The 22,731-nt window shown below is 50.0% G+C and overlaps 1 protein-coding gene across 1 annotated transcript in view; it reads right to left on the reverse strand.

The window, feature by feature from the left end:
• Nucleotides 1-2,507: 2,507 nt before the first annotated feature.
• Rspo4 (R-spondin 4) overlaps nucleotides 2,508-22,731 on the reverse strand; it is a 33,092-nt gene continuing 12,868 nt past the window's right edge. Inside the window, exons 2-5 of the mRNA XM_051194218.1 lie at nucleotides 8,244-8,432; nucleotides 7,501-7,641; nucleotides 5,674-5,859; nucleotides 2,508-2,625 (exon numbers count right to left, since the gene is read on the reverse strand). Coding sequence (XP_051050175.1) covers nucleotides 2,549-2,625; nucleotides 5,674-5,859; nucleotides 7,501-7,641; nucleotides 8,244-8,432 — 593 coding nt within the window. The 3' untranslated portion in view covers nucleotides 2,508-2,548. The remainder of the gene's footprint in view (nucleotides 2,626-5,673; nucleotides 5,860-7,500; nucleotides 7,642-8,243; nucleotides 8,433-22,731) is intronic.

The raw sequence follows: 22,731 nt of genomic DNA on the forward strand, positions 1-22,731 counted from the left end.
CTCAGCTTGTTCATAATGTATAGGTCTGGGGTGGAACCCCGAAATCTGAAGCTTTAAAAATCCTCTTAAATCTCAGCATGTGGCTGGACCTTCTAGATGTGAGTGATGGGATGAGTCTAGCCTTGCCTCTTCTTCATTCATCAAAAGGAGTGACGGAAATCCCCGAAGGGCAGATGGCTTGGCCCAGACTCACAGTTAACTGCTCACAGGCTGAGTGTACACCAGGGTTATAGTAGCCCAGGTTATGGTCTCGGCTCAGACTGTGCTCTTTCTAGTGGCTTCGGGTTTCTAAGAAGCCAAATAGAGCACAAGTGGGGACCAGGGCTGTAACTAATTCAGGAGGATAAGGGTTTGCTAGGATATGCATCTTCTGTCTCTGGCTGAAGCTCAGGTGAATTCTTTCTTTCTTTCTTTCTTTCTTTCTTTCTTTCTTTCTTTCTTACTTTCTGTCTGTCTGTCTCTCTCTCTGTGGGTGCGTGAGCACACATGTGCATGCCTGTTGTGTACAAGTGTGTAAAGGTCAGAGGATAACCTTAAGTGTTGTTTGTCAGGTGCTGGCTACATTTATTGAGACAAGGTTCCCTACAGACCTGAAGCTGGCCAACAAGCCCCAGGCAGCAGCATTTTTCTGCCTCCCTGGTGTTGAGACCACAAAGACATGCCATTATGCCTAGCTTTTTCCATGTGGGTTCTGGGGCTCAATCTCAGGTCCTATGGTTGCAAGGCAAGTATTTTAATGACAGAGCCCCTGAGACTACATCTTAAGGAGACCTGGGAAGCACTCCAGAGGAAACCCTGTCTGTCCCCATGAACCTTGGCCCCTCTCAACCTGAACTCTCTGGTGAAAGCTGCTCCAGGAAGTTTAGATTCTGCTACTGTGAACTTCTGGGCATGTCCATTTTACACTATCTGATGCCCAATAAGCCCTCATGAGTTTCTTTCTTTTTCTCTTTCCTTAAAAAAAAATAGCTGGGTTCTCAAAATAGGAAATCATTTCAGGGGTGTGAACCTCCACAGAGAAGCAGAGAGCCTGGGCTGGCAATCAGAGGGTCCAGCTGTTCTGAGTGGGACACCTGGGAGGAAGGCAGCTACAGCATCTGGAGTGGTGTTGAGGACTACCTCCTGACAAGTGTAGGGTGAGTGTGAGGGTCACACCTGAGGGGGTGACATTACATCATATGGAATGTCTCTCTTGCCCAGACTGCATCCTTCTCCAGCTATCCTTGGGCTTTAATGCCCAGACTCCTCCCCAGCAATGATGGCAGCTTCTAGGCCAATGGCAGGGGTAAGGACAGACCTGCCAATCAGCTTGGCCTACCTGATGGCTCCTCCCAGGGTCCTTCCTGCCTGGAATTGGGGGAATCCCGGTGAAAGAAAACACTCAGGGTGTCCACATGGGAGGTGGGAAAGTGGGAAGCAATCCCAGCTGCTGACCCAGCAATTTTCCCTACTGCTTCCCCAAACACCCCCAGGGTTCTTCACAGATGCAGTGTGCTCAGTGAAGGCCTTTGCTTCCTCAGCTGTAGGTTTCTCTATGGGTATGATGGGCAGGCAGATAGCCGTGGGGTGAACAGAGTGGGCGGGGCCAGCCGTGGGGTGAACAGAGTGGGCGGGGCCAGCAGTGGGGTGAACAGAGCGGGTGGGGCCAGCTCTAGGCTCCATTTAGCTTCAATAGCTTTTGACATGAGAGACTTATTCCCTCAGGAATAACCGTCCCACCTGATTCTGTGCATGGGTCCCCAAAAGCCTTGTGGGGGGGTTGCGTCAACTGGGAAAGTCATGGGCACTATGAGAGGGAGACCAGAGGGGGTCACTGAGGGTGTGTTGCAGGCACTTCCAAAGGGATGTGTTGGTGGGACTGAGGTCACTGTCTAGCCAAAAGGCCCCTAGTGACTCCTACATCACCATCCTGGACAAGGGGTGCTGGCTGGGCCGCAGGAGATCCTGGAACCCATCCCCAGGGACCTCATCAGAGGCAACAGCTGAGTGTTGCAGAAATGGCCTTGAGGGACTAGACCTGGTGAAGGGCTCACAACTTAGGTTTCAGGGTCTCTCTGGCTAGAAGCTGGGCTCCCAGGACTAGCTAAGGTACATCCATCCTATTCCTCCTAAATTGTAACTCTGTAAAAGTGGGGGGGGCAGGACAGGGTCACAGATCTGGGAAAACTCTGTTTGCTTTGAGGTGTAGAGAGCCACACGGAGGACTTAGGCTCAATCTCCATGTGTGTCTATGTATAGAGCTTGGGGCAGACAGTGAAGAGCAAAAAATAAAGCAGGAGGAAATGGAAAAAAAAAAAAAAAAAAAAAAAAAAAAGGTACATGGAGAGAGGGAAAGGTCCAAAGATGAAACAAGGAAGTAAAGAAGGGGGTGAGGGGAGAGAGGAAAAGGGAGACAGCTAAGTACAGTGGAGAGTAGAAAGGTAAGACGGAGAGAGGGATGAGGACAAAGAGCAGGGCAGGGGGAGAAGGGAGGGGACCACGGCAGAAGTGCACCAAGCCAAGGGCAGCGGCCACATGATGGAGCTGGAGATGGTTGCTGTGAGCCAGGCTACTGCGGCCTGCGAGCCAACTTCCTGTCCTTGCGCTGGCGTCGATCCTTCCTGCTCTTCTGCCTGGGGTTTCTCTCTGTAAGAGAACACAGGTCCAGGGAGGTCCTTAGAGATGAGGGAACCCCAAGTACTCCCAGAAGGTTCAGAACGCTGGACTCAAAATCACCCTGTTTTAATGTGGGGCTGCAGGTGGGATTATTTGGGACGGTCCTCCTCGGTGATTCCTAGGGGGCCCAGAGGACACTGACTTGAGGAGGGAGTGGGTAGATGGAGGTGGAGTGAGGTAACAGCCTGTGTAGACTGAAGGACCACTTGGATTAGCACCTGTCAGGACCTAGGATGGCCTTAAGGGTGGTGTCCCCATGCCTCTCCACACATGTGCCATCTACCTCCTTGTTAATAAGGCTTCCTGCTGGAGACAAAGTCTCTTCTGCACGAATCCCTGTCAATTCCCCAGCTACTTCCAGCAGACTCTGCCCTCACTTGCGGCCCCTCGGTCCGAAACCCTGAGATTTGTGCTGGCAGGAGGACCCAGAGAGACCCAGAGAGTATGGAGAGTAAGTCCATACAATGGAAGCGAAAGCTATCATTTCTATCCCATTTGACAGGCAGGGGAAGAGGTTGGCCTCAGCAGCTCCCTCAGTACAGACGGCTGCAAATCCTAGACCCAGGTCTCAGCTAGACCGCAGTGTGTCCCACTAACCCTGAAATAATACGGCATATGTCTAATGTGAGCACTGGATTAGTCTCTTTTCTCAGATAAGGTGACCAAAGGCTAGCCAGAGGATTAACTTGCTCAGTGGCCTGGAGCTCTTGGAGCCAGTTCTGGCCTCCCTTCAGAGAAGCTCATCTGGGCTGAGGCTGGCTGGGTGACCAGTGGCCAGATGGCAGAGGGAGTGGCCGAGATCCCAGCATGCTATCTTTAGGAGAGCTGAATATCCCCTGTCTGCATTTCCCTGTGCTCCACACTTAGGATCTGCAGGCTCCCTGGGGTATTCATCCCAGCTAGGGGCACTCCTCTGATGACACGAGGATAGACTGAGGTGTGTCTGAGAGCCAGGCCAACCCTAAATTTCCAGTTTATAACATGTCTCCCCACCCAAGCCATTTTCATATGCTCTTTGTTTCACGGCGGTTTCCTGGGAAAATGTGCATCCTTGGAATCGATGACACTATTCAGGGCACTGCTTTCCAAGGACACACAGCAGATAGGGAAAGAACTATTCCTCCAGAGTTAACTGCCCTCACAGAGTCAGGGCCTCAGCATCTCCCTTTGCAGGGCATACTCAGCATCACCCTATAGACCAGGCTGCTACTTTTGGGTCTCCCCACCAAATCTAAATCCTTGGAGACACTGTGCAGGTCACAGGTGAGGATGGCATCTGGGGACATATGAGAATATTACCTGGGAGGTCCTTGTCAGCTTTGAGGGCTGGGATTGGGAGGGATGATTGGTCTTTGTCCATGTCCTTCCCCTATGCCAGCTAGGCTGCTGCCTATGTACACTTCCATTCACCCTCCCACTCACCGGCGCACCCTCCCACTCACCCGCGCACCCTCCCACTCACCCGCGCACCCTCCCACTCACCCGCGCACCCTCCCACTCACCCGCGCACCCTCCCACTCACCGGCGCACCCTCCCACTCACCGGCGCACCCTCCCACTCACCCGCGCACCCTCCCATTCACCCGCGCACCCTCCCACTCACCGGCGCACCCTCCCACTCACCCGCGCACCCTCCCACTCACCCGTGCACCCTCCCACTCACCGGCGCACCCTCCCACTCACCCGCGCACCCTCCCACTCACCCAGCCATGCGCTCGCACGCAGAACTTACCCATCCACCGACCCTCTCTCCCTTGTGCCCTCCCACCCATGCAGCCACCCACCCATCTACCCAGTTATCTAACTCTCTACTTACCCACCCACTCAACTTCTCACCCTCGCATTCATCTTCTCACTCACACAGCTACCCACCTAGCCACTCACCCACCCACCCACCTCTCGTCCCTCCACCCACGCACCTACTCATCCCATGCAGTCAACTCCGGGCCCTGTTCCAGCACTAGAGACAGCCTTGACCTCCAGAGACTCACTACACACAAGTGCAGGAGGAACAGGGCTTTCCCCTAGAGGTGTCAGTGCTATGATGTGACGTGACAGGAGCTCAGAAAAGCGGAGTGGAAAAGGCCCCTGGGCTGAGGTGTATATGAGGAGGCCTTGCAGGCTTGCGCGAACTCATGCACTACGCATATGCCCCTCTCAGCAATCACCACAGAGTGTCCCAACTGTGTGTCCTGTGTCCTGGCTCCAGGACTTTTACTGTTGGCTATGACTAAGATTCTTCTTTCCCCACTGATCAATGTTGGGCCTCTAGGTCCACCTACTCCTGGCAATGTGACCCTGAGGCCGGGGACTCAAGCTCTGTGGGCCTCGATCTCTTAAGATGGGATAAATAACTATGCCTTCGTCATAGGCATTGTGCAGATCAAATGATCCAGTGACTATTGAGAATTTTATACACCATGTCCTTGTGCTTAACATTGCTTTGTCACAACCCCCTCTATAGGGGTTCTTAGTGTCTCCACTAGAAATCTGCGGTCTTACCTGCCCCAGTGGAAGGGGTTCTTGCGGTATTTAGTGGGGTGGTATAGGCATAGCCCCCCATTCTACTGTTGCATAGTTGACAGCATCATCTCTGCTCATATGTGCCTAGGATTTTAGAGTGTTCCATTCAAATCACTATGGCAACCTTAGCTCTGCATTCCTGGGACCTGTGTTTCTCAGCATCACTTCACTTCTCTTTTGTATTACAGTATGGACACTGCGACGCCCTGTACCCACAGTCCCCACTTCCCAGGAACTCTACTAGAAACAGCAGACCTTTCCAAAAGCCTTATGGCATGGGGGTCTGGGTACTGCAAATCCGTCCTCCTACTGTATCTGGGACCCTTCTGTGTAAGTACCCCACAGGGTGATGCTTAGCTCACAGGAAGGGCTGGCAGGCAGGGGTCTTTCAGGTGACCACGCAAATGCAATCCGTGGGAAGAAGGCTCTATATCCCTGGACACTAGAAATCACCAACTTTTTCTTCCCAGTGCAGCCCTGTAGACTTAGTACTCACCTCCTGGGCAGAGCCTCTTTATAGGACATTTCCTTGACTCAGATAACACTCGGCATTTGGCTGTCTCCTCCTGCTTGGCTGGGCCAGCCTCCCGCACCCGGGTCTCCAGGCCCCAGCCTGAGCCACAGGTCTTCCCATTGTGTATGCAGGGACTCCAGCCGCCCCATGGGCTTGGCTCACACTCCTCTATGGGCAAAGGGAGAGACAGACAGGCGAGTCAGTTGGTAGTATGTGCCTTGGATTCAAGGAATAGGATCTCTACCTGCAAGGGACTCAGTCTACTGCCGGCAACAGAGAATACAGAGACTTCTATGTGCAGGAGCCTGCAAAGAGCTCTATGAAGGCTGTGCTAGGAGCCAGAGTGGGCTCCTGCCAGCAAAGCAGAAGGCTTCACAGAGGAGGTAACAAAGCTGAATTAAGCTTCACTGGCCAGCAGGATCTGAGAGGTCAAGTGGCTGGAATTCAGAAAGGTTCAGTAACAGACACAGAGGTAGCTGGCTGCCAAAAGGTCCTCAGGATCAGTGTTCCAGCTTTGAACTTGACCATAAGACTTTGGTCAACTGGAGAAGGTCAAAGCCACCCAGTACTGTTGTGAGAGATGATGAGGTGATGGACAGAAAGTTCTCAAAAGAGGGAATTTCAGAGCCATTCCATCAATTGCTGAGTATGAGGCAGCACCCAGCTCAGTGGACAGTGAGTATCCCACCTTGCAGTCTTAGGTGCTGAGGCCTGGAGCAGGAACAGGAGTACACAGCAGGGTGGGAACAGGTAGCTATGCGGTCACCCACCACCTGACAAGTCAAGACTGAGCATCTATTGTGAGACCCAGAGCTGCAGGTACAGAAGGGTAACTGCACATAAGAGACACCTGCCTGCCTCCCAGAATGCACCTGCCTGCCTCCCAGAACACACTGTGTGGGGTTACTGCACCAAGAAGGCAGGGGCGCTTTGTGTAGTTCTGGAGGGCACAGAAGCTATGGGAGCCCAGATGAGGAATGGGCCACACCCTTAGGTCCAGGAAGCCTTCTTGGAGGACTCTGTGGTACCAAGTATCCAGTGGGGTGGGAAGGAGAGGTAGGAGGTGCTTCCAGTGAATGGAAACCCCACAAAGTCCCCAAGATGCTGACCTATGATAGGCAGGCCCAGCCTGGAAGAGAAGGAAGATGTTGGAAGAGGTCCCAGATGGGAATCTGATTGTCCAGGGCTCTGCCAGAGGCTAATAGGAGCCACAGAAAGGCCTCGAGCAGCATAGACATTTTGCAGATTGCTGTCTTATATTTTCTGGCCACAGATAGGAGTGCAGGCTCAGAGATATACCCAGAGGGCCACACCAAAGAAGAAAGATGTAGGGAGTGATTGATGGGGTGGACCTACTTCAGAATTCCTCTCAAAGATTCTGCACCTAGCAGAACTGCAAGTCCCTTCTGTCTCCCACCCTTAATGGTCCATCAGTTTCTCTCAGGGGTGGGGTTACAGAGAGCACCCACTGTGCCTGGCTTTTATGCAGGTGCTTGGAATCTGCCCTTTCCTTATGTAGTTACTTCTTTAAAATCTTCAGAGATGCCCTGGGGCACAGATGAAGTGACTTACTGAGAAGCCATGGTTAACATTGTCCCTTGTTGCCCTCCTGGTGAGAACACCGTTGGTGACAACAGTTGGTGGTACAGAATCCAGGATCCTGATGGTTACAGTGGATTAGATCCCAGAAGATTTTTCTGTATGCCAGCATGGGGCTGTGCTGCCCATCACCCCATAACATTTCATTGACTGTTTCCAGGTCTCCCGACCTCTTCCCAGGCCAGAGCAGGTGGCCAGGGTCTTACTCACCCTGGCATTCCTGGGTACTCTGGTGGGTCAAGGTGCCTGGAGGACAGGTGGGCAGGCACTTCCCTTTGTATAGATGAAACCGCCGTTTGCACCGGATACAGAAGTCCTGGCTGAAACAGCTCTCGCATGTGGCCCCACATTCTGCAACAGAGCCATGGACACCATCAGTCATGGGTCTGCCTGAGGTGGGAGGCCTCTGTGTAGGTCACTGGGGTCACTGGGGTCTGGATTCAGTATCTTCTCAGCAGCAAAGACTTGGAAATTGATGAGCTGGGCTGCATATGAGGAGGCCTGCCTTTTTCATCTAAGCTGAGGTTGAGTAGGGGAAGTGAGTGATACACTAGACATCACGTAGCCAATCTGGGCCAGGAGTGAAGCGCCCCCACCCTTTACCCACAGGACTCAGAGATCAGTGATGATTTGTCCTGAGTCACAGGGAAAATGGAGGAAAGGTCAGGCCTACTTTTCCTACAGGAGCTAGACCCAAAGGAGGCAAGCCACCTGCAGGAGGCCATGCAGAACCTAGAGGGAAGTGGAGGTTCCCTGCCATGTCTGAGTGGAGACCCGCTGCTGTCCTCTTAGAGCTGATGGGATCAGGGAGGAGACTACCTGGCCCAGTGCTGCAGAACTGGCTAAAACCAGCAAGCTTGGGCTTGGGCATGCTTCTGCTTCCTCCCAGGGTATGTTTGGGGAGAGGGTAGGATACAGGGTAGCTTGATTACAACATGGGAGGAGACACATACTCTTGCACCTGTTGGCCTCCTGGCCGCGGATTCCAAAGAAGCCGAGGGGACAGTCGTGCACACACTTGCCATACTGGCGGATACCTTCCCGGCGGATGAACAGGAAGAGCCTCTGCTGGCAGGTGGAACAGCCATTCTCCTCAGAGCATATGACACAGCCCGTGCAGTTGCCCCCCAGACCAGTGCCTGCTGCAGCCAGACCAGGTGGGGGAAAGACAGTCAAATCACACATGTGAGCTACTTAGATGGACTCATTGGGCTATTAGCTGAATACAATAGAAGACTACATTTCCAAGCATCCCTAACTACCTGCCTACTGGTGATCATGTGATCAAAGTCTGGCCAATTAGACATAGAAGTAGGCATTTATAGACTGCTGATATGACAGCAATCAACGTCTACTTTGCTCAGATACTACTACCTGTACTTCTCTACTATAGCACGTTTACTCTTTACCAAAGCAGTACTCTCTCTCTCTCCCTCTCTCCCTCTGTGTGTGTGTGTTGCACACAAGGGATGGGTGAGACATCGTCTTATTATCACCTTATTTCTAAGTTTCTGAGCAATACTCCGGTCCCCACTGTCACCATCACTAAAGTTCCTGCCACCACTGGGTTCAGGTGGTGGACGGGACGAAGGAGGGACACGGCTGCAAGGCTGAGAGCAGGTGAGCAGCACTCTGGGGCGGAGTCAGATGCTCCATGCCAAGGCTCGAAGGGAGATCTTTGCATTAGTGGGGCATTAGTCTTCATGCCCCAGCCCTGCAACCGTCTTTTCTTGCACCTCTCTGAGGAGAGGAGCCTGGAAAAGTGGGGCAGAGAGTGGCAGCAGGAAGTCCATCAGATTTCATTGCAAGCATGAGGAGCTTGCAGCGAGGCAACCCACAGAGGAGCCAGGCCATAGGGTCTGGTTGTGTCTTGTAGAGGCAGGTGCCTAGAAGAGAGGGAACAGTGGAGACTACTGGGGACAGGTGGTGGGAAGAGTTAGAATTTGTACAGCAGTCACTAAGAAAGGACACGGAAGCTGCCCAGAAGGCATTGATTTGCTCTGTTTTTACACGTCGTTAAACCGGGGCATTGAGTAAACTGGCTCCCCACCCTGGCTGACCTGAGCCCATGGGGGCTCAGAAGAGGACATCCTTGGCTCTCCAGCACCCAGCCCTTCTGTCCCATCAGCGTGTATCTTCCCTCCGAGGCATGTCTTGTGTGTGAGGTGCCAGGACCTCCATAGAGTGGAAACTAGGGGCCGCCCCTCCTCCTGTCAGCAGAGGGCAGTCCTCACAAAGCCTGGAAGGTATCTCAGTACACAGAGAGGGACATGTGGGAACGTCCATGGTCTCTGCCCAAGACTTGCTGGGTTCCTGTCACTCTCTCCTATCTCCCAACCCAGAAACCATCCACTTCATCACCCTATTTCTGTTGCTTATACCCGAGGAGCTGACTGATGTGGGTGGCCCTCCCAGGGTCACACTGTAGCAGATGTGTGTCCTGTGACACACCCTGGGTACCGGGCAAGAGTGCCAGTGCTCCCGGTGTGGGTGCTCCCGGAAAAGGACATGCAGAAGTGGGACAGAAGAGTAAAGATGTGCGGTTTCCAAAGTTGCAGGCAGCTGACAGCCAAGAAAAGATGTAAAGCCATGAGAAGGCCCCAAACTAGAGAGAGCCACACCACCAGACCCAGATGGAGCTGGGTTCCTCCACTCACTCAGCAACACCTGCTCACGTTGGATGACACCAAAGACAGACAGGAATGAAAGGAAACGTCTCCTCCTGCCAGTGTAAGTCCTGGAGAACAATCTAACAGCATCCAGTATGTCTGAAGACATGCCTTCTCACAGTAGTTTGGGACCTGACCTCTCCCTCCAGAATAGCTATGTGACTGGTTACTTCCTTGTTGATGTTGAGGCAGGAGAGAGAAAATATGGGGACCCGAGAAGGGAAGGAAACCTCTCGCTCTGCAGTCTGGCTGCAGACTCACCGGCCGAGGAGCATCAATCTCCATATAATCACTGGCATCTACTCCAGGCCTTCTCTCCTTCTAGCTGGAAAGCTGAGATTTTCTAGGACTTCCCTGAGCAGCTCCAGTGGCTCGTGGTTTTACTTTGTCAGACTGTAATTGCACCTAAGGCACTCTAGAGACACCCCAGAATCTCAATGATCAAAAAAGGGACTAGCCATAGGGGAGGAACAGGTACCTTATGAACCCATTTAGCAGGGACTAGGGATATGGCTTAAGGGACAGGTGCAATAGCCATTGCAGTTTGTCTAACAGCCAATATTACTATTGATGACAGTAGCAAAGCAAGAGAACCTCAATTCAAATCATTAGTACCCACATAGAAGCCAGGACCAGCCAAGTAACTCCAGCATTGATAGGTGGAGACAGGTGGATCCCAGGAGCCTGATGGGCAGACAGCCTAGCTAATGATGAGCTCCAGGTTCAGTGAGGGACCCTGTTTCGTAAAGACAAAATGGAAGGTAATAGGGGGAAGATACCCAATGTTCTCTTTTGCCCCTGAATGGATGTGCATCACACATGCACAAATGAGAGAGAGAGAAAGCAATTTTATGAATTTTCAGAAGCCCCTAAAGTCCTTTACCTTGCTGCCATTAGGACACTTCAGTGTGATTCTTCTTTTAGAAGCACCCTACCTTGCAGTGCACTTGGGTGTGTCCTATCTTTCCCTAAGCACTTTCCTATTTTCAATGGACTCCACCTCTACTTGACGCTAGATTGTCCTGAACTGCTTTTCTGTGTTAAAATCCAGGGTCCGGTTTCATCGGAGTTGCGATTAAGGGGACTTCTCAAGCCCCAAGGATGGTTTAGGGAACTGTTCCTGCATCCCACAAAACTACAGGGACAACTGTAAGAGAGCAGAGGTTTATCTGAGCCTAGAGTTTTAGAGCAGTTTCATCCCTGATGGTGGAGAAATCACGGTGGAGCAGGGTAGCTCATGGCTGTGAGAGCATATGGAGGGGCTGTTCACATCACAGTAGGTCAGGGAGCACAGAGAGGGAGAAGAGCTTGGACTGGGGAAAATTTTCAAACGCTGCCTTTAGTGACAGACATCTCCCAGGCAGCCCCTGCCTCCTAACAGTTTTAGTCTCTCAAAAGAGTTTCTAGGGCTATGGGACAGCATTCAAACCCCCAAACTGGGGGAGCTATTTCAGATCCAAATCATTACAGGAGGTCTAGGGTAAGGCTCAAGAATCTGCCAGGTATTGTGTCACTGCCAGTCACAGACTCACTTGGGAAACCACAAAACTAAGAAAGTCTTGCATATCTGTGCCAGGAGACCCTGCCAGAGAGGCTTAATAGCACACAGTCACAAAAGGGAACCCGCTTTGGGAAGAACAGATAAATACGTGGTGGTATAGTCATATGCCATAGTCACACACCACACACACACAACGAGGCCATGATAAACGGCTGAGGCAGAGTCGGTTACCATTGTGGATGCAGCTCAAAGCCAACGCTGAGAAGAAAGCAAGTTGTGTGATGAGTCATGTAGAAGTCACCATCTGTATCAAGTTCAACAGCAGAACCATATTTGTAGCATTGCTTATGTGTGAGGTATCTGAAGAATGATAGACATATAAGGGTGCACACACACTTCATTCAGTCTGGGGGCACTTCTGGGACAGAGGTGGGAGAAGGGTTGGGAAAGAAGACTTGGGACCTCATTCATATTTATCATGTCTGACTTCCTAAAATTTGATGCAAATGTGGACATGGGAAGATTTGGTCAAAATGGCTGATGAGGGTGGGTGGGTGGGAAGATGGCTCAGTCAGTAAGGTACTTGCCAAGAAAGCATGAGGACCTGAGTTTTGACCTCCAGCACCCACATAAACTACAGCCAGTTAGTGTAGAGTGTGGCTGTAATCCCAGTGCCAGGGACACATAGGCAGGGGAATTTCCTGGAGCTGACTAGCCAGTCTAGCCAAATTAGAGAGCTCTGGGTTCAGCAAGAGACCCTGATCAAAGCAAACAAACAAACAAACAAACAAACAAACAAGGGAAGACTGACTGAAGTAGACATCCAGTATTGACCTCTGGCCTCCACACGTTCATGCACATGTGTGCCTATAACATAAACATACATATACATACTGGAATATTTATTACATTAGCTTTTATTTTTTTTAGTATAGACTTGAAACAGTTCACCACAAAAATCCATTTAAAGAAAAACAAATTTAGCTTCTCTGGCATACCAGAGAAGGGGGAGACTACATTTTTTTTCTTAAAGGTTATTTTGTGTGTATCAGCATTTTGCCTGCATATATGTTTGTGCACCACTTGTATACTTTGTGCCCACTGAAGTCAGGAAAGGGCATCAGGTTCCCTGGGACTGGAGTTAGCAGATCGTCGTGAGCCTGCCATGGGTCTGTGATTGAACCAGGGTCCCCTAAAAGACTGGCCAATGATCTTAATCACTGAGTTTGTAGACCAAGATACCCTGATGTGGGGGTGTTGCTATTCTGCAGCCAAGGAAATCCAGGGAGGGAAAATAACATGCCCAGGGCAGTTCAGAATCAGGAGGCAGAGACCTCCTGCTGTCCTCCCAGAGTGCGGCTGCAGGGCTTGTCTGTGACAAGCACAGACTGAGCCACTTGACTTGGCTTCCATAGGACTCAACATAGCAGGAGTGGCAGGCACCACAAAAATAGTGCTGAAGCAGAAGACAAATGTGCCCGAGACCTGGGCAGAGCAAAACTGTCCCCAATGTCAAAGATCTTACAGATCACTCAGTCTGACACTTGTAGTTTAACCGGTGACTCTGAAACTAGAAGGGGCAGGGCCTTCCTCAATACTACAGAAACCCCCTACTGGAGCCACAACACCCTTTGGAGGATAATGACTGAAGAGTACTTTAGGAACCGTCGTCCCCTGACTTTGAGGGTCATGTAGGCACATGATGAGTGTGTGTGTGTGTGTGTGTGTGTGTGTGTGTGTGTGTGTGTGTGTGTGTGTGAGAGAGAGAGAGAGAGAGAGAGAGAGAGAGAGAATCGCGTGAGCCTCCCATCTTCAAAGGTAAAGGCTGTGGTCCAGTTTCTGGATGCATCCTTGACTTAGCAATTGGTTACAGTGCCCTCTATTTCTTCAAGGTTGTAACGACATCTTTTGAATTTTCATGGTTGGCCTTTATCACATCTTTATCATTAGAAAGAACAATGGGGCCCCCTCAAGGTTGTGGGTGTAGGAACCTGAACGCTCACTTTATAAATGAAAAGATATGACTACTGAGTTTGGACAGTGCTTCTCCAGAAAGATCTAAACATATTGGTTCTTAAACTTTCCTGTAACAGAGTCCCAGTGAGACGCAGGAAGTGGTTAGTTTTGGTACAAATCTAAAATGAACACAATGGGCATTTCATGGTGTCTTCCTTACTACAGTCTCGTCTCCCAGAGCAAAGGAGCTGGCCACCAGGCATGTGCTTTCTGGTTCTGGCTCTGGTCTGGCTCCCCTGAGCTAGTTAGACATAGCTTTGGAAAGTGACTTTAGGTGAGAAATGGTGGTCGGGACCATGCTCTGTAGCTAAAGACAGTGACAGGTAGGATAGTACACAGGTCTTCCCCAAGGTAAAGCAGCCACTGGCAGACATTGGCATATTTTCTGGCAAAGGCTAGACCTCAGCTCAGGCTGATTCTGAGGTGCATGTGGAGCTGTCTACACTTTAGATTGCCATGTGCCTCTGACTTTAGTCACTGCAGGACCAGAAACAGGCATGGGTTTCAGTAGAAACTAGTCTTAGGATGTTTTTCTTAAGTCAGTAGGGGTATGTACTGTTTTGTGTGTGGTTGGAGTGGTGTGTGTGTGTGGTATGTGGTGTGTGTGGTATGTGGTGTGTGTGGTATGGTATGTGGTGTGTGTGTGTGTGTGTATGTGGTATGCACTATGTGTTATTTGTGTGGGGTGGCATGTAGTGTGTGTGTGGTGTGGTATGTGATGTGTATTGTTGGTGTGGTATAGGGTATGCTTTTTCATGTATGTTTTCCTTTCTGCTGTCTGAACCTGAGAAGCTGTGGATGGCGGAGGCTGGGGAATGCTGCACAAACCAAGAACCTTGCAAGAAAGAAGAACATGGAGCAGGGCCCGGAGTACAACTGAGTTTCAAAGGAGCCTCCATCCCACCTGGTCTGCCCCAGAGGCCTGTACACTCTCCTCATTTCTCAAGCCACTTTGAGTTAGCTTTTCTGTCACTTGCAACCGAATGATTTCTGACTAATACAGAAGCAGAGGGAGAAAAAGAAATAAACAATGAGATGCAGGAAGGGAAGCGGCAGCCAGGAACCTCACTAGCTCCAGAAGGCAGCAAAGCTTCTGAGGACCTTCCAGGCCCTCCCGGGGCTTGGCTCCCTCATGGCTGCAAAGAAAGGAGCTTTTCCACTCAGGCTAACCTCCCCTGTCAGCCTGCAATCAGCAAAGACCAGGCTCTCTAGATAGGAAACAGACCCTGGTGGGCAGCCATGCTCCTGTAGGTCAGGGGGCCACAGCACTCTGACGAAACCCCGGGTTCTTCCCCATGTCAGGTGGCTCCTGGCCTGAATCCCTACCCTAACCCAGATCATCCACGTGTTTATAAATGAGCACATTTGAGCTCTAATTGCAACCTCATGAGCTTACTTAGAGCATCAGAATCGACACCCATGTGATTCTCCTGAGGAACATCTTCTACAGTTGAGATCAGCTTCCAGCAGTGGAAATGCCAGTTGGCCCCACAGGTATAGCTCTGCCTTGTGCCAGCAGCTGGAGAGACCTGAATGATACCTGAGTCACCTGTCTTTCTCGGGTACCTAGGGAATGCACTCTACAGAGCATGGTGACCACTTTTGGCTTGGTATTTTATAAGGTGACTCTCGTATAAGCTAACTTTGAATGTACCCCCCTGGTGATGAACAATCCAGACACTCATTCAATAAATGTCTGCTGTCTTAGTTAGGGTTTCTATTGCTGCGAAGAGAAATCATGACCATGGCAACACTTATAAAGGAAAACATTTAATTGAGATGGCTCTCTTACAGTTCAGAGGTTTAGTCCATTACCACCATGGTAGGAAGCAAGGCAGCATGCAGGTAGACAACTATGCTACAGAAGGCTCTGAGAGTTCTTATATCTTGACTCAGGGGCAACAGGAAGTGGTCTGTCTTACTGGGTATGGCTTGAGCATATATGAAACCTACAGCCCGCCTCTACAGTGACACACTTCCTCCAACAAGGCCACACCTCCTAATAATAGTGCTACTTCCTTTGGGGACTGTTTTCTTTCAAGCCACCACAGTTGTTGAATCTTTGAGATTCTTTTCTTTTGTTGGGGGATTCCAGAGATTCGATGGTTACATGCTTGGGGGAGCACTGTGTGAACTAGGGCAAGATTCATTACCACCCTGAGCCCCAGATTTTCTAGGCATAAAATGGTGTGATGATGCTTATCTTGCAGGGCTGCCATGATGGAGAGCAGCAGAGCCTGCAGTGAGCTCAGAGCCCAGCACACAGCCAGCATCTGAGGAACTGCAGACATTACCAGGTTGAAGAGGATGCTATGATTTCTGTCTTCAAAAATCTAAAGTCTCTAAAGATGTGTGCAGGTGAGCAGGTGGGAATCCTGGCTCCTCTGACTGATCAATGACTTTAAACAAGTCCCTTAATCACTGATGCCTTGGTCTCCCCACTTGAAGACTTGAGGTGGCAACTTCCAGCCCCAAAACCTTAAGGGGTCATAACAGCAAATCAGCTGACTACCCCATACACAGCTCATCTACATGCTGAAGTGTGTCTATCCTGTCCTTTCACTGATGATCCTCAATGGAACTGTGAAGCACCATGTAGCCCCTTGTCTTATGTAGGGCAGGGACATGGGAAAGACTAGATGGTAGATAGCAAGGAATAGGGACGTGGCTTTCTGCCGCCACTGAGTAAAGAGCTCATCAGGCAGCTTCGGTCTTGGGTTAAGGGCAGATTTGTTCTTTCCTCCAGAGGCAAGGAATGACAAAGATCCCAGGGTCAGAGCCACCTGTGTCCTGAGATTGGGACCCAACACTTCATCTAACAGGAGCCAATAATGCCCCCAAATAGGGGACCACTTGGAACCTCCGAGTGGATTTAAGGTCACCTCCACATGGCATACATCATCCACCTTTGCCCCAGGGGTTCGTGTGAACACCTGGGACCTTGCCAATGTCATGCTGTTCCAGATAGATTCATCTCAGCAAACATAGTGTACCTGACATTAAATTCCCTTGGTGGTTACCAAATGTACAGCCCCACACTTTTTTTTTTAAGGAATAATTTAGACAGATGGCCAGGATTTATAAATTCAAGGGATTCCACATAAAAAGCTGGAATTTGGACTTCTGGAAAAATCTAGAGCATCTGCCAGTGGCATTGGTTTGCATTCTCACAACGGCTGGGGTTGCCTGAAGTTATCCTCCTGCGAGCCAAATGCAGACCCTCATGCTTCTATGCCCATCTTGGTGCCAAGGATGATGGGAAGCTCCAGGTCTCACTTTGCTTGGGTTTCCCCACTCAGTGACAGTGTGAAGAAGAGGGTCTCTTGTCAGTTTTGATTTTAAGCTAAGGGGTTTTGCCATGTTGCTCAGGATGGCCTTAAATTCTTGAGGAACTTCCCTGAGTCTTCCACATATATGGAACACACTGGGCCAAGCAGGATCCATCCTTTGGGTGTACACACACTGCTCTGAAGTTTGGTGGGCCAGCCTCCCATCAGCATTATATTTTGGGAGGGCTGGCAGGACCTGCAACCTGCATGGCTGATGGGTCCTTGCTTGTAGTCATGAAGTCACACTTTAAAATCCATTAGTGGAGAGCAGGTTGAAGGTATGACTATTATAGGTTCAAATCCTGGCTCTGACCCTCCCCTCTTACCTGCGTTACCATGAACTATCGTTCTGACTTTTCTGTGCTCCAGTTTCCATCCATAAAGCAGGAATCCTGTGAGTTCGACTCAGATATTCATGGAGTTGCTGGGCAGTGTTGATAGATAAGAGGATATTTGTGACATCGTTGTGTAGCTGAGACTTTACCACCTACCCTGACTCCACCAATCTGTGGCTGCAATTCTTCTGACAATCAGCGCAGAACTGATTATTTCAATGCCAACATTTTTGGGGCAGAGTTTCTTCATCATTGGGGTGTGCCCAGTGAAGTATGCCTTGCATGAGAACATGGTTTGTCATGGTGGACTACAGATTTAATACAGCCGTCCTCAGGACTCCCAGGATGAGAAGGTGGTGGGGATTTGTGCAGGCAGAGAAAGATCATGGTCCCTGCTCCAAGATAAGTAAGTCTAGGGAGGACCCGCGCAGGACCTGGTCTCTGCTCTGACCTTGGGAAGAATTCAGAATTCCAAAAGAGGAGCTGCAAAGAGAAGGCTAGTCAGCACATCTCAGATATCTTCCTGGCAATGAGGGATGCATGTCACTGATGACCAAGGGGAAATGAACAACATCTGGGCGCCCGCTTGCCCCCTTTGAGTGCCACATATGGGAGGCAGTTGCCACTGCTGGAGGCTGGCTCTGAGGGCCAGCACATTCCTGCCTGGGGGGCAGATTGCACCATCCAGACTCGGGAGATAGCTCCCGGCTTGGAGGCTCCCAGAGAGAACAGGCTTAGTGGCTTTTAGGCCACTAATTCCTTCTCAGCATCAGGAGAGGACATCTAGATGTTACACATCCAACAGAATCCAAAGGCTTAACCTTGGTGTCGTGCATCTTCAAGCCTCCACATAGTGAGCTCCACAGACTTCTCTACAAGATCTTGAGAAGCCTTCCTAGTTCCATGCTAAGGTCACTGCCCACCTGACTTTAACAGAGGTAGAAAAGTTGCCAGTTGAGGACAGGGGCAGTGCTGGCTGCCTTGGGCCTAACCCAACCTCTCCCTTTCTACTCTCCATCCCTTCCAGCTGCCATGGAGCAGGTCAGTAAGGGCTTTTGCAATCAGGGAACAGTGGCTTGAGATCACTTTACCTACAGGATGGACCCTGGTTGCAGACCGTTCCTCCTGCATCTCATATGACAAGAAAGAAAAGGATTGTTTGGGTCCCTGTGTGCTCCTGGGACATTGTTGGTGTGCACTGATATCTGTGACTGTCTCTAACAGATAGAGATGGCCCTGGATGCAGAAGGTTTGGCTTTTGCTCAACAGTGCCCCTGCCTGGCCTTCTGGTGGGGTGCAGGGTACAGGCCAGAACAGGCTGCATGTACCATATCCAACCTCTTCCATCTCTGCAAAACTAAACTGGACCACCAGGGCATACTGCTGTTAGCTACTCAACAGAAGTTAGATTGGTGGCCCTGGTGAGAGGCCTGGTGATTTTCAGAACCAGCAAGGTAGACAGGATTTCTCTTCCTGGGGACTTGCAGGGTTACTATGCTGGGAACCACCAGCTGGCTTCTCCCATGTTATCGCCCCACAGCTCAGCTTTCCGATCGCTGCCAGTACAGAATCATCACAGAGCTGCCCAGAGGGGAAACTGTTGGAGAAACAACTGGCCTGGCCCATCCGGCCCGTGTGTCAAATATGCAAAACTGTGTAAGAAGAAACTGAAAAAAAAAAATGGATCATGAGCCAGGCAGTGGTGGCACTCGCCTGTAATCCCAGTGCTCAGGAAGCAGAGGCAGGTGGATCTGAGTACAAGGCCAGCCTGATCTACAAAGCTACACAGAGAAACCCTGTCTTAAAAAAACAAAACAAACAAACAAAAGGATCATGGAAACCCCTTGGTTAGTAAAGTGCCTGTTGCACAAGCATGGGGATCTGGGTAATCCTAGAACCAGGATAGAAAGCGGGACATACATGGTGCAAGCTTATAATCCTAGTGGTGTCAGGTGGGTCAAGGAGGATCCCTGGAGCTTGCTGGTCAACCAACCGAGTCTAATTAGTCAGCTCCAGATTCTGTGAGAGACCCTGTTTCAAAAAAAAAAAAAAAAAAAAAAAAAAAAAACCAAGGTGGATGCCTCTCAAGGAATAACATGAGGATGACATGCCCTCCACATACACAGGCACCTTTACACCCATTCAGAAACCTATGTTACACACACACACACACACACACACACACACACACACACACACACACACGAAGGGGGGAGGGAGAGGGAGAGAGAAATTATCTTGTAATTGTCCTAGAGATCAACTCACAGTCTGTATACCTGTCACTCAGCAAACACTGACAAGCTTTCCACGATGTAGGGAAGAGACTGTTGTGTATGTCACTGTCACTGAGGGCTGCTTCTGCGATAGCAATGCCTGGTATAAGCAGGTTCTCAGTGAGTGCCTGTTACACAGTAGGTGCTAAATGAGTGCCAGTTGAATGACCTTGAGGCTCAAGCAGCTCTGGCTCTGTTTGTGGCTCTGTTCCTCACAACTAAGTTCCTATTTGAGCTTTCTAGGTTATCACAGAGTATAGCAACTCGTGTATGGAGTGCAGCAATGTGGGGCTAGAGCCCTCTAATTGCCCACTCTGAGGTTTGAGTCCCTTGGCCTTTCGCAGCTGTGAACGAAAGTCCACGATGGGTTGGGGAGGACCCCATGCCTATCCACGATGGGTTAGGGGAGGACCCCATGCCTATCCACGATGGGTTAGGGGAGGACCCCATGCCTAGCCCTTCTGTTTCTTTAGTCTATCTCTAGAGCAGCAGCCGGTCTGATTGCAGGAGCAGAGGAGGGCACTACTTAGGGTAGCTAGAAGCACAAGCTGCAGAAGCAGATGGTCTGAGCCCTAACCTAGATGAGCGCTCTTAAGCCTCAGTTTCCCTTCCTGTAAAATAAGGGTCAATGTCCTCAGATGTGGGGTACAGTGTGATGGCCTATGTGGTATGCTCAGAACATCTGGCAGGTGGCAGAGGCCTGGCAGTGAGTCAGCTGTGAACACATAACCCTCAGAAGTAGATTTTATTAACTAATAGACGAGGAAGCTAAGACATATAGGAGAGTAAGTTGCCTGGGGCTACACAGATTCTGACAATGAGCTGGGTTGTAGAGCCAGAACATCTTAGTAAGTGGAGGTCACTATTATTTTAAGTGCTGAGAATGCAGACCTCAAAATAGCTTCAACCAGAACATCCCTCCCCTCATGAAGTGGAAGTCAGCTTTGGAGCATCAGCTTCCAGTGCTGAGAACCTGGCCCCACTCCAGTGAGTGGCAGGGAAAGGGGCGGGGTCAGGCCCAGGCAGATCCAAGGGTGGACCCTGTCCAGACAGCTCAGTCTTCTTAGCCAGCACCATGATGACTTAGAGATTGCAAAGGATGGCGGAGTTGGAAACCTAGTTTGGATCTTCTGGCTCCAGGGAGTGTATTTAGAGTCTGATGTTTATCTGACTTCTCCCTATGGGCTCCCTCCTCCTCTCAAATTCTAGAATTAAGAGAAACCCTTATGTGGCCTCTTTTCCAGGGCTGTTTGCCTTGGACAAGTCCCTGACTGTTTTTGGGCCTCAGCCTTTTAATCTATTGGATGGATTGTTAAAACGTGTTTTTCAGGACTGGAGATTCATTCATCCATCCACCTCTCCATCTCACTATCCATCCATCTCTCCATCTATCTCACCACCCATCCATCTCTCTCTCCATCTATCTATCTCACCTTCCATCCATCCAACCACCCATCAATCTCTCCATCCATCCATCTCACCATCTATCCATCTCACCATCTCACCATCCATCCATCCAATTTATCCTACCACCATTCCATTTACCCATTCATTAATCTGCCCACACATCCACCCACCCATCTACCCATCTATCCACTCATCCATTCATTCTTCATGCATTCCATTCAACCATTTGTCCATCCAGTATTTCATGAATGTCTTTCTAGTCTATAGAATGCTCTTTCTAGTCTATAGAAACACATGGGTGAAAAGAAGAAACAAAGCCTCTCCCCCACTTTTATTGGATTTATTAAACAAAGGAAGAGACAAACCATATCTGGCAGGGGCTTTTGCGAAAGTTGCATGGAACAGTACTAAAATAGGAATGTAAGCTTCTGCAGAGTTGGCCTTGCTCACCATTGGCCCTCACACACCCTGCACAGTGCCTATTGCATGTGTGCTCTATAGGGGTTTGCTGGACAACCTTGCTCCTCTAACATGTGAAAACAAACTCCCTGTGCTCTCCCCTTTCTCTGAACCAGGATTATAGAACTGGTGTCCACTCACTCCTGGACTTTTTGGGAGGGAACCAGCTCTCTTTGTCACCGCTCATCCCCCCTTGTACCTCTCCAGCTTGTGGGTATCTGTCCACAGAGCACTAAAAAATGGTCCAGTGATGACTGGTGTTTTGGAATATTTGTTTACACTATAAAGATGTGTTTCTGCCTGAGGCACCTTTTGATTGGTTTAATAAATAGCTAAGTGGCAAATAGCTAGGCAAGAAAGAATAGACTGCACTTCCATCCAGGCAGAGAGAGAGAAACCAGGAGGAGGGATCTAGGCCTAATTTTACCAGCAGACTCAGAGTAAGTCAGATGTGCTATACTAAGAAAAGATAACCAAGCCATATAGTATGATGCAGATTAAAAAATATGAGTTAATTAGGGTATGAGAGCTAGTTTGGAAAGAGCCTATGCTAAGGCCAAAGTTTCATAGTTAATTTGTGGGCTGGTGGTCCAAAGATAGTTCACCAAGAAAGCTTGCTATAGAGTGGGCCAGAAAACATGTCCCCAGCTCCCACATGCTGGTGGGCTTCTGGTTTAGAGGGGCCTGAAGGATGGGGAGACTGGAAAGCCACACCCCAATTAAACTCAAATTTGTTGTCTACCTTGATCCACTAAAGATGAGCAAATAGTAAGAGATGGATCCACTAAAGATGAGCAAATAGTAAGAGATGGATGGGGCATGCAGGACAGCCATTTTGTCACCATTTGGCCAATTTATCATTCTAGTGTAGGGACACCAATGGCGGTGCTGAGGCGGATTTATACGGAGATTGCTACCTGGAGGGGTGCAAGTCTTCAGGGTCCCATAGTGAGACACCTGCCATCCACACGCACACACACACACACACACACACACACACACACACGCACGCACACGCACACGCACACGCACACGCACACACACACACACACACACATACACACACACACACACCAGCATAGGTATGCCTGGCCCAGCCTCTCCTTTCTGTTCGCTGGGGTAGAGAGTTTTCTAACTGTGGGAATTCTGGAGATGACAGCAGCAGTCAATCCCCACAGACCTGTATGTGAAAGACTTGGCCACCTCAGGAGAGGTAGGGGAGCCTTTTGGAGGCAGGATCTAATGAGACCCTCAGGCTATTGGGGTAGCTTCTCCCCCATGAGGTGAACAGTTTCCCACACCATGAGCTCTCCACCATACCTACCACATACTCTCCTAGAGGCCCACATCAACAGAGCTGCCCAACTGGAACTGGAACGTACAAAAAAAATGTATACTAAGCTATCTCTCCATCAAGTAGAGCCCTGGCAGTGACAAGGCAGAGTACTGAAG

Source organism: Phodopus roborovskii, unplaced genomic scaffold (assembly GCF_943737965.1).
Source record: "Phodopus roborovskii unplaced genomic scaffold, PHOROB, whole genome shotgun sequence".
NCBI lineage: Eukaryota > Metazoa > Chordata > Mammalia > Rodentia > Cricetidae > Phodopus > Phodopus roborovskii.